The sequence below is a fragment of the Spermophilus citellus genome (assembly GCF_964194105.1).
Source record: "Spermophilus citellus genome assembly, chromosome: 8".
Taxonomy (NCBI): Eukaryota; Metazoa; Chordata; class Mammalia; order Rodentia; family Sciuridae; genus Spermophilus; species Spermophilus citellus.
In genome coordinates, this window is record NC_138189.1 from 60,369,619 (window position 1) to 60,383,100 (window position 13,482).

At 37.6% G+C, this 13,482-nt stretch overlaps 1 protein-coding gene across 1 annotated transcript in view; it reads right to left on the minus strand.

Annotated features, from left to right (window-relative positions):
* NUP54 (nucleoporin 54) overlaps nucleotides 1-13,229 on the minus strand; it is a 29,175-nt gene extending 15,946 nt beyond the window's left edge. Inside the window, exons 1-4 of the mRNA XM_081304723.1 lie at nucleotides 13,023-13,229; nucleotides 8,864-8,947; nucleotides 8,616-8,765; nucleotides 1,660-1,886 (exon numbers count right to left, since the gene is read on the minus strand). Of these exons, the coding sequence (XP_081160849.1) occupies nucleotides 1,660-1,886; nucleotides 8,616-8,765; nucleotides 8,864-8,947; nucleotides 13,023-13,089 (528 nt within the window). The 5' untranslated portion in view covers nucleotides 13,090-13,229. The remainder of the gene's footprint in view (nucleotides 1-1,659; nucleotides 1,887-8,615; nucleotides 8,766-8,863; nucleotides 8,948-13,022) is intronic.
* Nucleotides 13,230-13,482: the final 253 nt, after the last annotated feature.

The window sequence follows — 13,482 nt, forward strand, 5'->3', positions numbered from 1 at the left end:
AGCCTTGTAGCTCCAAACCCAAGACTATTGGTTAAGTTTAAGGGACTGACATAGGACAACATAACTCAGAAAAGGCTTAAGTACAAGGCTTGTGTGTGTATACAGCTAAGTGGTAGGACATTTGCCTAGCATGCAAAAGGCCCTAGGTACCATCCCTAGCAACACATACACATACACAAACACACACAGGTTGAAATATAAAACTGACTAAAATACATTAACTTTTTATGGAAAATACACTGCTAAGTAGACCTACATACTCTCTTTCACTGATGAATAAATATATGAAGTCAAATTCAAATGAGATGGTTACATCGATAGCAATCAGAGAAATGCAAATTAAAACTACTCTAAGATACCATCTCACTCCAGTAAGAATGGCAGCCATTATGAAGTCAAACAACAACATGTGCTATCAAGGATGCGTGGAAAAAGGTACACTCATACATTGCTGGTGGGACTGCAAATTGGTGCAGCCAATTTGGAAAGCAGTGTGGAGATTCCTTGGAAAACTGGGAATGGAACCACCATTTGACCCAGCTATTCTTCTTCTCGGACTATACTCAAAAGACCTAAAAATGGCATACTATAGGGACACAGCCACATCAATGTTTATAGCAGCACAATTCCCAATAGCTGGACTGTGGAGCCAACCTAGATGCCCTTCAATGGATGAATGGATAAAAAAAAGTGGCATTTATACACAATGGACTAAAAAATAACAAGATCATGGCATTTGCAGGGAAATGGTGGCAGATTATGCTAAGTGAAGTTAACCAATCCCCAAAAAACAAATGCCGAATGTCTTCTCTGATATAAGGGAGGTGACTCAAAATGGGGTAGGGAGGAAGAGCATGAGAAGAAAATTACCTTTAGATAGGGAAGAGAGGTGGGAGGGAAAGGGAGGAAAATGGGAATTGCATGGAAGAGGGAAGGAAATCCCCTTCATTATACAGAATACAGGTATGAAGATGTGAGGGGGGAAAAAAAAAGAAGTGGGTCACATTAGATTGGGTAGTGAAAAGTGATGAGAGGAGAGGCGAGGGAAAGGGGGGAAAGGAAGGACAGTAGAATAAAATAGATATTATTATTGCTTTGGTTATATACGTGACTGCATGACCAATGTAATTCTGCAACCTGTACACTCAGAAAAATGAGAAATTATATCCCATCTGATTCAAATGCATGATATGTAAAGATCATTGTATTGTCATGTGTAACTAATTAAATAAATTTTTTAAAAATGAGATGGTTGCTTGGTAGACAAGAAATTAGAACAAAGACAATGGCAATAGGGTTACACGTGCCAAGGACAACTGTCCACTGGCCAGGTTGCAGTTTACTTACCAACGTTATATGAATACAACTAATGTCTAATTTTCAGTCTCCCCTTTACAGGTGTGCAAGGCAGACCATTTTCCCTTAAGTTATAAGTCACATTCTAGTGATACATTATCTTTAGCCATATTCTGATCCCTCTGAGCCATAAAAGAAAACATTCTGATTTTATAATTTCTATATTTTTAAAAGTATAATCATACCGTGTTCAAGGAGTACCAAAGAAACAAGCAACTGTTTTCTTGATATAATTTTAATCCAAAAATCATGTTCTTTCGAATGTATTCTTTTTAAAATAAAGAGCAAAAACAGAATTAATACCTTAAATCGGCAAAAGGGATTTTCTTGTGTGAATTCCACTGGTGGGATATTATTATTGAAATATCCTTTTCCTGTTCCCCAAAATGCCTGCAGTTGATTCCATTTTGCCAAAATAGCATCTCTTTCATCTCCCAATAGTGTCGGAGCAGAAAGAGCACTTGCAGTATTTATCAGCTGGTTGGACTGGGTAGGAGCTTGGGCAGGCTGACTGAAGAGACCACCTAATGCTAAAAACAAACAAACAACAACAACAAAACCCAATTCAAATCCTTAGATGGGATAGGCAGAATAATGCCCCTCCCCCAAGATGTCCTTATCCTAATCTACAGACCCTATATATGTGTTATCTTACATGGCAAAAGGGACTTTATAGATATAATTAAGTTAGGTGTACTGCAATATGGAGATTACCCTGGGATTATCAGGATGGGTTCAGTATAATCATAATTGTCCTTTAAGATAGAAGAAGGAGCTCAGAGTAAAAGTAAGATTGGAAGATGCTACGCTGCTGACTTTGAAGATGGAGGAAGGAACCACAAACCATGAAGTGTAGGGAGATTCTAGGAGCTGGAAAAGGTAAGGGACTGAATTCTCCCTGAGAGCCTCCAGAATTTATCACAGATCTGCCATCACTTTAACACAGTGAAACCCATTCCTGGATTTCTTATCTTTAGAACTGTAAAGTAATAAATTTCTGTTGTCATAAGCCACCCTGGTAATTTGTTATGGCAGTATAGGAAAATAAGACAAAGGGACACAAAACAAGTCTTAAATACTAAACTTGCTTTTTCTAATGACGATAGCTTAATACAATTAATTCCATCACTAAAACTGGACCCCCCCCCAAAAAAAAACCATATGAATATGAAAAAGTAAAGTTTTTGAAGTTACAGGATTTAAAAAAAACAATATTGCTATTGTATTTCAATAATATAAATTTCTAATATAAAATATAAGTTTCTATAATATAAATAATATAAAATGATTCTAAAAATCATTATATCACTGATTATAAAGTAATATGTAGTGAAAAGACTAACATAATCTGCATCAGGATGCCAGGCTAAAGCTTTAGATAACTGTGTAGCTTGGAGCAAGTCTCTGGGCTACAATTTCTCCAATGTAACAATGGCAAAGTTGATAGAGCAGAAAAATATTCCCAAAGTATGAGTTAAGCTGTCAAGCTTGGGCTGGGACGCATTCATTCACGAAGCCCTAGGTTCAATCCCTAGTTCCACAAAAGAAAAGACTAAAAAAAGACAGCCCCCCCCCCCCGCCCCCGGCCCCCGGCCAAAATAACAAAGAAAGCTGTCAAGCAAGAGCTGAGTTACTACTACATGGCATTAATTCACATAACAAAAAAGTTACCTTTTGATGATCTGATTATATCAAAAGTCTCAGGTTGTTGCAAACAAAGGAAAGAAAAAGTCTAAGGCTCAGAGCTTAAGGCAAAGTTTATCTAGCTTATTAATAATATCATATTTTCTTTGTACTTAATTTTGGTCATCTTTTTTTTTCTCTTAATTTTTGAGATGAGGTCTCAGTATTACAGCCCAAGTTGGGCTTTGGTAGGCTCAAGTAACACTCCTGCCTCAGCCTCCTAAGCAGCTGGTACCACTGTGCTTGGCTGGTTTTATTTTCTTTATAGCAAATTATACAGGTTTGCTTTCCATTTATATCAGCAATATAGATCTTCCTTAAAATTTTAACTACATGATGTTAAAGAGGAAATAGATTTAAGGAAACTTCTTAAAAGGATATGTAGATAAGAAAAAAAAAAAAAAACCATGAAGACATTACCAAAATGACCTGAGTTTTAGAACACTATATCTGACATTTAAGTTCTCTCTCTAAAGAGTGAAAAGTATCACCAAGGTTTGTAGGTCTTCTACAGAGATAGAGAGGTGCTCCTGTTACCTACCATCCAGAAGAGTATTATTAGTACCCAAACGGGTACATAAAAATTGGAAAGAAATGGACTGGAAATCAAAACATGAATCCTGGCTTATTATAAGCTTACTTTTTAGCATTGAGTAAGAAATTCCAAGGTTTTTCTTCCTCAACTTTAAAAAAAATTTTTTTAACATGTTAATGAACATTTATTTTATTAATTTATGCTGAGAATCAAGCCCAATACCTCACACATGCTAGGCAAGCGCTCTACCACTAAGCCCCAACCCCAATTCCTTCTTCAACTTTTCAATGAGAGAAGATCTTTACTGATTTATATTCTGCCTCTCCTTTTATATTTCACACTGGATTACAGTCACACTAGTCTACTCAAAATTCACAAGCTAGAAGACATTAGAAGAACTCAAATTTCAAAATCCAATAGACTCTGTTCAAGCCTTAGCGTATCAGATTTCTTATATCTTCCTACCTTGTCAGAGTCCTTTTGCCATTATTTCTTTAGCTACCCAAAGAAAATCTTTTTCATTGAACATACCACACCTTTAGAATTTTTTTATTTGTTCTTTTTAGTTATATGTAAGAGTAGAATTATTTTGTCATATCATACCTACATAGAGTGCACAGCCATTTTGGGAGGCTGAACATGTTATGGTCATTTAGAGTTCTTAACAATATTGTCTCTCCTGGTATATGTGTAAGTGCACATGTGTATGTATGTATTTCTTTATTATATATATATTTGTGTGTGGGGGGGGTACTGAGGATTGAACCCTAGTAAAATCTACCACTGAGCTACATCCCTAGCACCTTTTTTTTTTGGTACTGGGGATTGAACTCAGGGGCACTCCACCACTGAGCCACATCCCCAGCCCTATTCTGTATTTTATTTAGAGACATCTCACCAAGTTGATTAGTGCCTTCCTTTTATTAAGGCTGGATTTGAACTTGCAATCCTCCTAACTCAGCATCCTGAGCTGCTGGGATTATGGACTACCACACCTAGCCCCAGTACCTTTTTACTTTATTTGCTAAGTTGCCCAGGCTAGCCTTGAACTTGAGATCTTCCCGTCTTAGCTTCCCAAGCAGCTATGATTACAGGTGTGTGCCACCAGGTCTGGCTACATACAGTGCATATGTGTGTGTGTGTTTACCATACCTTCATGCAACAAATGTGTCAGATAGAGCTATATACTAAAGATACAATGGTAAATAAGACAGATGATATCTTTTAAACAAATTGAGCATATCATAACAACTGTGATAAGTTTCTCAGAGAAGAACAAAGGCTATGAGTACTAAGTAAGGGAGTAAATAAAGCCTGAGAAAGGGAGTCAAGAGAAATCTGTCTAATTGGAACTTGTTGGCTAGGCCATGAGGTAATAGTATAGACAAACAGAATGTGCAAAATCTCTGGGGAAGAAGAAACTGGCAAAAAGTTTAAAGGGTACTGAAGGATGTGGCAGGGATAAAAATAGAATGAGAGTATCAACGAAGTGCTCCCATTTCCTAGAAACGTGACAAGGTAAGTGAGCATCAAGAATAATAATGAGCTGGGTACAGTGGCACTCTCCTGTAATCCCAGCAGCCTGGGAGGCTAAGGCAGGAAAATTACAAATTCAAAGACAGCCTCAGCAACTTAGCAAGGCCCTAAGCAACTCAGCAAGACTCTGTCTCTAAATAAGATACAAAAATGGGCTAGGGATGTGGCTCAGTGGGTTCAACCCCAGGCACCAAAAATAATAATACTAATAATGAATGCAACTAACTGAAATATATTTATTAAAGTCCACACTTTCAAATGATAATTTTAAAAAGATCAAAAATCTAAAAAATTCCAACTCATTAGACACTAATGGAAATGAGGCCACCAACTCCTTACAAAAATTTGTCTGTTAGAATTTTTCATGTCTTTCCCATATAAACTTTGTATCAGGGTGATCAAGTAGGCTTGGGGAAATGAAGAAAAAAATCATTTTATAGAGAATTTCAGTGAGGAAGAAGGAAATTAGAAAATTAACATTTTGTAATTTCTCATAAAATAACTAAGGCAATGATCACCAATGAATAAAGCCATCAGATTAAAAGCTGATGAGGAACTTTATAAAGAGATCAGCTACTACCACATGGACCCACTAATCAATTCTAGCATTAGTGAAAGCTGGATAGCCTCCCAGTGTGATGTAATATGAAGTACATAACACCACTGCCAGGATTCTTGCCCACGAGTCTAACCTGAATCTAAGCAAGTCTCTAAAGTTAACTTCATTTATCAGAATTATGAAGGATGAAGCTAAATAATACAAAGAAATAACCATTCAAAAAATCCAGAATGGGGGACATTTCACAGGACAACTGGCCCAATTTCTGCAACAGTTCCTGAGAAGGAGAACAAGAAAGTAGGAAATTCTGTATACTAAAAACCTTAAAGAGACATAACAAGAAAATTAATGTGTGGACCTTATCAGGATTAGAAAAACCAAATGAGAGGCTAGGGTTGTGGCTCAATGGTAGAGTGCTCGCCTAGCACACGTGAGGCACTTGGTTTGATCCTCAGCAGCACATAAAAATAAAATAAAAGTATTGAATCCACCTATAACTACAAAAAACACCAAATGAATAAAACATTTTGGGACATATGAGGAAATTTGATTATGGACCAGGTATTAGATAATAACAAGGAATTACCGTGGGTTGGAATGATATTCATGGTTGTTTTTTATTTTTTTTGTATCAGGGATTGAACTCATCAGGGCACTTGACCATTGAGCCACATCCCCAGCCCTATTTTATATTTTATTTAGGGACAGGGTCTCATTGAGTTGCTTAGCACCTTAATGTGGCTGAAACTAGCTTTAAACTCACGATCCTCCTGCCTCAGCCTCTCAAACTGCTGGGATTAAAGGTGTGTGCCACTGCGCCCTGGATGTCCACGTTTTTAAAGAGAGAAACATTAAATAAAGGGTGAAATGATGTGCTTAGAATTTGCTTTAAAGTATTCCAATTTTTAAAAAAGGGGGAAAGGAGCTAGATAAAAACAAATGTAGCACATTCTGACTTGATGACTCCAGGTTGCAGATATATAAAAAACAGTAAATGTTCACTGGATTCACTGAGATAATAACTGACCTTAACTATTTGACAGAGTAAACAGAAACCAGATTAGTGGGGCTAAAAGGAAAGAGCACTAGAGGGTGTACTCTAACAATCATTTCAAGTAGTTTGTGAAAGGGAGAAGAGTGATAGTTGAAGTGAAATGTGAAAGTGTGTTTTTTTGTTGGTTTACAATTGTTATTATTGTTTTGAAGAGGAAAAAAACAACTTCAGGTTGTTTTCGATAAAAAGGACACAGAGAAAAACTGAAGACTTTTTAGGGGTTGGGGAACGTAGCTAATGTAGCTAGAAGAATCAACAGCACAAGGGCCCCTCTCAAAGATAGGCATTAAGAGATGCACAGCACAGGTGTAAGAAGGAAAAACTGCTTACAGATGGAGAAAGAGATTTAAAAGTGGGGAAAGTTGAAGGAACTGCAATGAAAGATTCCATCTATTCTTTGAATTGGGGGGGGGGGGTCAAGGCCATCTGCTAAACTGAGAACAGAGAAATTTGAGATTTTTAGGAAAATAAAGGTCCAAAATAACTACCATAGAAAGTGGGAGAATAAGTTAAAAACAGAAAATTTGTCTGATTACCAAGCATTGCTGAGGTCCCAACTGAGATTGGTGATACAGAATTTACAGAGGTTATACAATCTTCTGTGTGATTTTTTTTTCTCAAGCACTATTTGGTTGGAGAAATACACAGGCTTGGACTTTTCTCCCCCTAGGCAAATGGGAAACATTGCTAAGGGAATTTAGCATACTGACAAGAGTCACTGATGTGTAAGACCATGCAGTCTAAGCCAGTTAAAGAGATTATATCAGACAGACTTGGGAGCTAACCTAAGAGGTGCGCAAAGGTCAAAGATGGAAATATTTAAACATCAATAAGAATAACTGCATTGGATTAAAAAATGCTCGGAAAATAGTCAACTTTGAAGAATGTTAGGGAATCAATTCTGAAAAGAGTAATAAAGGGAAAGAATCAACCAAACAGATGAGATAAAGTTTTGCTTTATAGATAACTCCAACAAACAAATGGAAGAGAAATCAAGGTGAAATAGCACTGTTTCTTACCCATACTGAATTAATGGATCTAGGTAATGATCACCAATGGCTGCTAACATCATACACAAAGAAACAATCAGATATTATATGCCCTTCTGATGATGAATACACTACCTAGGAAATAGTCTTATAAACAAAAATCTAAACTATCAATATAAAAAAGCCCCTGGATCCAACTCAACCACTAAGAAATATAGAGGATGTGTTAAACCATACTACAAGAATGCAATCAGGGGAATGAGATTGATCAAATTATGTTATAAACAAGTATGAATATGGCATAATGAATCCCACTATTATGTACAATTATAATGCACCAATAAAAAAATGCAACGAATAAATTTCTAAACAAAAAACTGAGACAAATAATCTGATGTCTTCAACAAACTGAAAAATAAGAAAGAGCAATAAAAGGAGAACGTACAGAGATTTAACACAGGCAATCAATACTATTACACACATGAGAAAAGAAAATGATAATAAAAGAGGACTATAGTTCCTCTGACTATGAACAAAAAAGGTGGTGGACTTCTGAAGTGGGTAGCCAGGGTCATCTCTCCAGCGTTCATCTTATGCACACTTCAGTAAGCTGAACTCTTGAGTAGTTTTCTGTATTATTTTTAACAAAAAGAATTTAATGAAATGATCCTATACAAGGAACCTTATGATCCTAATCATGTCCATCAGTTTTCTCCACAGTTGCTATCATACACAAACATAAAAAGTAGCTTTTGGTCTCCTTGGAATGTTTATAATTCTTCAAAAAAAAAAAAAAGAAAAAAAAAAGAAGATAATTCACTAAAGCATTTTAAATGATATATTCAATAATGTTAGCTATTATTGTTATGGTTTTATAGTTGAAGATGAAAACCTTATACTTACTATTTTGCTGCTGTTGCTGCTGCTGTGTGTTAAATCCTCCAAATCCCAGTCCAGTTCCCAAACCAGTACCTAAACCAGTACTAGTTCCTGTTGTTGTGCCAAAACCAGTACCAAATCCAAAACCTTTGTTCTGAGTACCACCAAAGAGTCCTTTGAATGAAGAAATAAAAATTGGAATTGCGTAGGTTAAAAAAAAAAGTTGTCCTCTACCACATTTACTTTAACAATGACTTCCGATGGCTTCTTACCAGTAGTGCCTGTGTTAGTTGGGGCAGAAAAGCTGAACGCAGAACCTGCAGTTGTAGATGTTGTACCAAATCCTCCAAACCCACCTAATTAAAAAAGGATAAAAATAGAAAGATTCTTTTCTACATATAAAGGCAATTTTTCAAATTATATCATAAGTAATTGCTACACATAAAGTCAAAATATATTGATCTAAATTTTCCTTCCTCTACTTTCAACATTAATTTTTTAAAACTATACTACTAATCAATAAGTCAATATATAACAAGAAATAGCAGCTAAATATTTGAAATAGAAATATCACATATAATATCTTCCACCTAAAGAGGTGATTCTTTCACAGCTGAGAAAACATATAAGCCTACTGCCATAACTCTAAAATGATTATTACACATTTTCATTATTAATTATTATAGTTATTATTACTTTAAGATGTGATCTCACTATGTTGACCAGGCTAGTCTCAAACTCAAGATCCTCCTGCCTCAACCTCCTGAGTAGCTGAGATTACAGTTATGAGCCATCATGCCTGGCTCTTACATGTACCTTTTTTGTTTTTTGGTAGCGGGAGTTGAACTCAGGGTCACTCCACCACTGAGCCACATCCCCAGCCCTATTTTGTATTTTATTTGGGGACAGGATCTCACTGAGTTGCTCAGCACCTTGCTGCTGCTGAGGCTGGCTTTGAACTCACGATCTTCCTGCCTCAGCCTCTTGAGCGGCTGAGATTACAGGTGTATGCTACCGCGCTGGGCTCTTACATGTACTTTTAGAGTAGGATTGCAAATTCAAATGTCTGTAAGATTTAGACCAATAAAATTAATGAGTAAAGTAGACCAGATGTTTTCTGAACTGTTTAAAATGAAGTTTTTAAAAATGACAGCAGTTCCTAAATTCTAGCAGATTATTGTTGCAAAAGAATGGTAGTTTAGTAGATCATAATACTATTCCCATTTCCCCCCAAGAGTCAGAAAATCTGAATTTTCTACACAGAATTTACAGTTTTTGGTTTTGTGTATGTGTGTGTTGCTGGGGCTCAAACACAGGGCCTTAATCATGCTAGACAACTACCCCTGCCCTCATTTATAGATTTCTAAATCTTAATTCAATTTCAAACGTTTTAAAAAATAGTGTTGTGGGAGGCTGAGACTGGAGGATTACAAGTTAGAGCCCAGTTTGGATAACACAGCAAGACCCAGTCTCAAGAAAAAAAAAAAAAAAGAGAGAGAGAGAGACTGAAATTGGCGAATTAACTTATATCTACATTACCTTATATTTCTATTTAAGTCCATGTCAAGACTAAGCAACTTTTCAAAGGAAACATACTACTATATAAGAATGTGTTTCTTAATGGAAGAAATAAGGGGAAAAAACACAAATGGAAGCAGTGGCAGGGAAGATGAGCAGAGCTAGCACCAGTCTCTGAACTACAATGTGGAAACTCCAACAAATTTCTACTTTAGGTAGTTTAATAACAAAATTAACCTTAACCATATCTAACAACATATGAATGGAATGGAATAGGAGCCAATCTAAAATAATTTCGTTTTTACTTATTGCCAGTTTTTAGCTGATTATCAATGTGATGGCAAAAAAACTTTCAAAGTATATATTTGAAATATTAATACCGAGTTATAACACAGGTTTTCTGAGCTAACTTTAATCCCATGTTCTTGTAATAAAACTGATTCATCAGTATTGCAAAATAAAAGATATAAGAAGAAAAAGCAATTTGATATCACTATTTAATTCTGACTTGGAAAGTTACTCAGAGTAGACTGTGTTTTGCATGTATAGGCACAACTAAATATTCTATTAACTTGTAGGTTTATTGCCATACTGCAAACTAAATGATAAAAAAAACCTAAAAGTATTAAACACTGTTCTTAATCTTTTCATTACTCCTCACTTCCACAGAATAACTTATGATATAATCTGAATTGCCTACACACTGAAAACACAAGTTAGTGACTTATCATGTTCCACAATACCAAAAATGTTTTATTGAATTAGTGGATCTGCATGGACACAAAATAAGAAAGTAAAAAGAGTTTCTACCAGTCCTTTGCTGAAAACTAAATTAGTCAACATATGAAAGGCACTGAGACATCATTTTATTATCAAAACTCAAAATTAACCATGATAACTCCAAATCAACATTAAATCAAGCGAATACCAACAGGTTTATTTATTGTTGTTGAATTATGAGCTGGGTGGCTTTACTTGGAAACACAAACTTCAAATTAAGGTTTGTTTTACCCAGTGCCAATTTTAAGCAATCGGGAAAGTAAACATACCAAAGGACAGTAATTAGTGTCCACTTCAAATATATCTTAATGATAACAGGTTATTTTATCTTTGGAATTTAAACTGTTTCTCAAACTGTTTTCAGATGCTAAGGTAATAGTCTTATTTCAGTAACAAGTGAATGAACAAAAATACATAACGTTCCAAGCATGTTTTAAGAAGTAAAGAAAGTTTACAAAATGCATATAAGTGGCATGGGCATAAAAGGCATAATGGATGAAAAATTCATATACGAGCAGCTGAAAAACAAGATTTTTCTATGGTATCACTGTATGTAAAGTATACATAAATCTATTTTAAATTCAAACATATATCTATTATTGTTTGTGTCTTGAAAAAATTTTGATGAGCTTCAAACAATCCATAAACAATCTTCATAATTATCTTTTTGAATGCAAACACACCTGGTCCACCTTTTAAAACTCAAAATGTTATCTAATAAGTTAAATTTCTCAAAAATCCAGTAAAGATGTGGATAATTTTTCCTATAATTATATGTCTTATAGAAATATATCCTAATCTGATGAGTTGACCAAAGAAGTACATTATTTTAAAAGGGTTATAAAACAAGACTTACTGCTGTTCGTATAAGACTGTTTCTCTTGGAAACACAAGAACAATAAAATGATATCCCAATGAAAAATGCAAAAAAAAAAAAATGAAAAATGACTGCAGGAGTCCAAGAATTCCAGGAAAATCAGCCTGTCTGGTGAGCTTACAATTTGAAAGACATATCTAATAATTTGGAAGATATAAAAATTCATTCCAAATTCTTATTTTATTCGTTCAATGAAATGCAGATTTAACAAGGGAACATTATAACTTGCAAGGCCTTCCAAAACCCACATAATTTAAGACAGTCACAACTTGATAAAAATGTTTTATTTTTGATTTTCATTAAGAAATAAATTTCCTTCCCTTATTAGACAAGTCACTGTTCTTTCCCAAACTCTGGAAACCACGAAATATTATTCTTGGACTCCAGCTCCCAACACTCGTTTATGACCCGCAGTTATCTACCTGCACTTGCCAGACTGTTACCAAAATTGAACGGAGTCGCCGAGGTAGTAGAAACACCGAAATTCCCAATATTAAAGTTCACTGCAGGATTAGCAGTTAATCCGAAACCCCCAAAATTAAACCCACTGGCGGTGGAGTTGGCAGTCTCAAGCCCACCAAATCCTGATAGGCGTGCAGGCAAAGAAACAAAAATTTAAAAGGGGGAAGGGGAAGAAGAAGAAAAAGAAAAGAAAGTAAGATAAGGATTACAAGATTCAGCAAGGGATTTCACAGAAGTGAACAAACCTACTTCGCTTCAAATAGGTTGGAAAGCAGAGGAGATGGGGACACAGAGGGAAGGAGCAGGAGCGTGAATTCCCTCGGCGAAGACCACTAAGGGCTTAGGCACCGCCCCCCACTCCGCCCCAGGGCTAGGACGAAGGAGTCTCCGGGCAGCTCCGGGCTCCCCAACCTTATACTCGCCGGAACCAGTGTGTATTCCCGCCTGGCCGGGAGGCTGATGCGGAGAGGAGCTGGGGGTGTCGGGTACGAGGAGATCGGAGCGGTCTCCAACCTCTACGAGTAGGACTCCTCATGGGCGGGAAGCAATCCGCGGGAGGATGGAGCCCCGCGGGGACCCAAGCGCAGGGCGCGAGATCCAGATAGGGCCTCGCGTACCCAAGCGGCCTCCTCAGGAACCGCCTCCACCCGACCTGCGGCCGCCCACCCTCTTCCATTGCCCCCCTAAAGTGTTTTGCGCGGTCGGGAGACCCAGGATCTCCAAGCCCGCGTCTCGGACCCGGGGGATGGACCAAAAGCTTCCCCAGTTCCGAGAAGGTCCGGGGGATAACTTACCCGCAGGTGCCGCGGTGGCTGCAGCGGTGCCTGAGGTGCCCGAGGGAGCCCCAAAATTGAAGGCCATGTCGCGGGAGCGGGGAACCAAACCGGAGCAAAGAGCTGCTCCCGCGACGCGACGCTCAGTACGCTCCTCTTTTCCGTCCGGAAGAGAAACCACCAGCCGTACTACCGCGTTCCGCCCCTTTCGGGCCTAGCCGAAGAGGCGGGAACAGACCCTGGGCGTAGTGGGTGGAGAGTCGAAAGGGAACGCCCAGGACCCGCTCGCTTCCGGGGGGGGGGGGGGTGTTTCGTGGCTTCACGTGGCGTGGAGCGTCACAACTCAGGAAAATGCTGGAGAGCTCGCCAGGATGTGCCGCCCGCCTGAGCGCCCTTAGAAATTGCCATAGCGGGGTTCTTTGGAAAAGTTCTGCAGGGGCCGAAGTTGTTACTGTGGAGATGGGCGGTCGGCCGCTTGGGA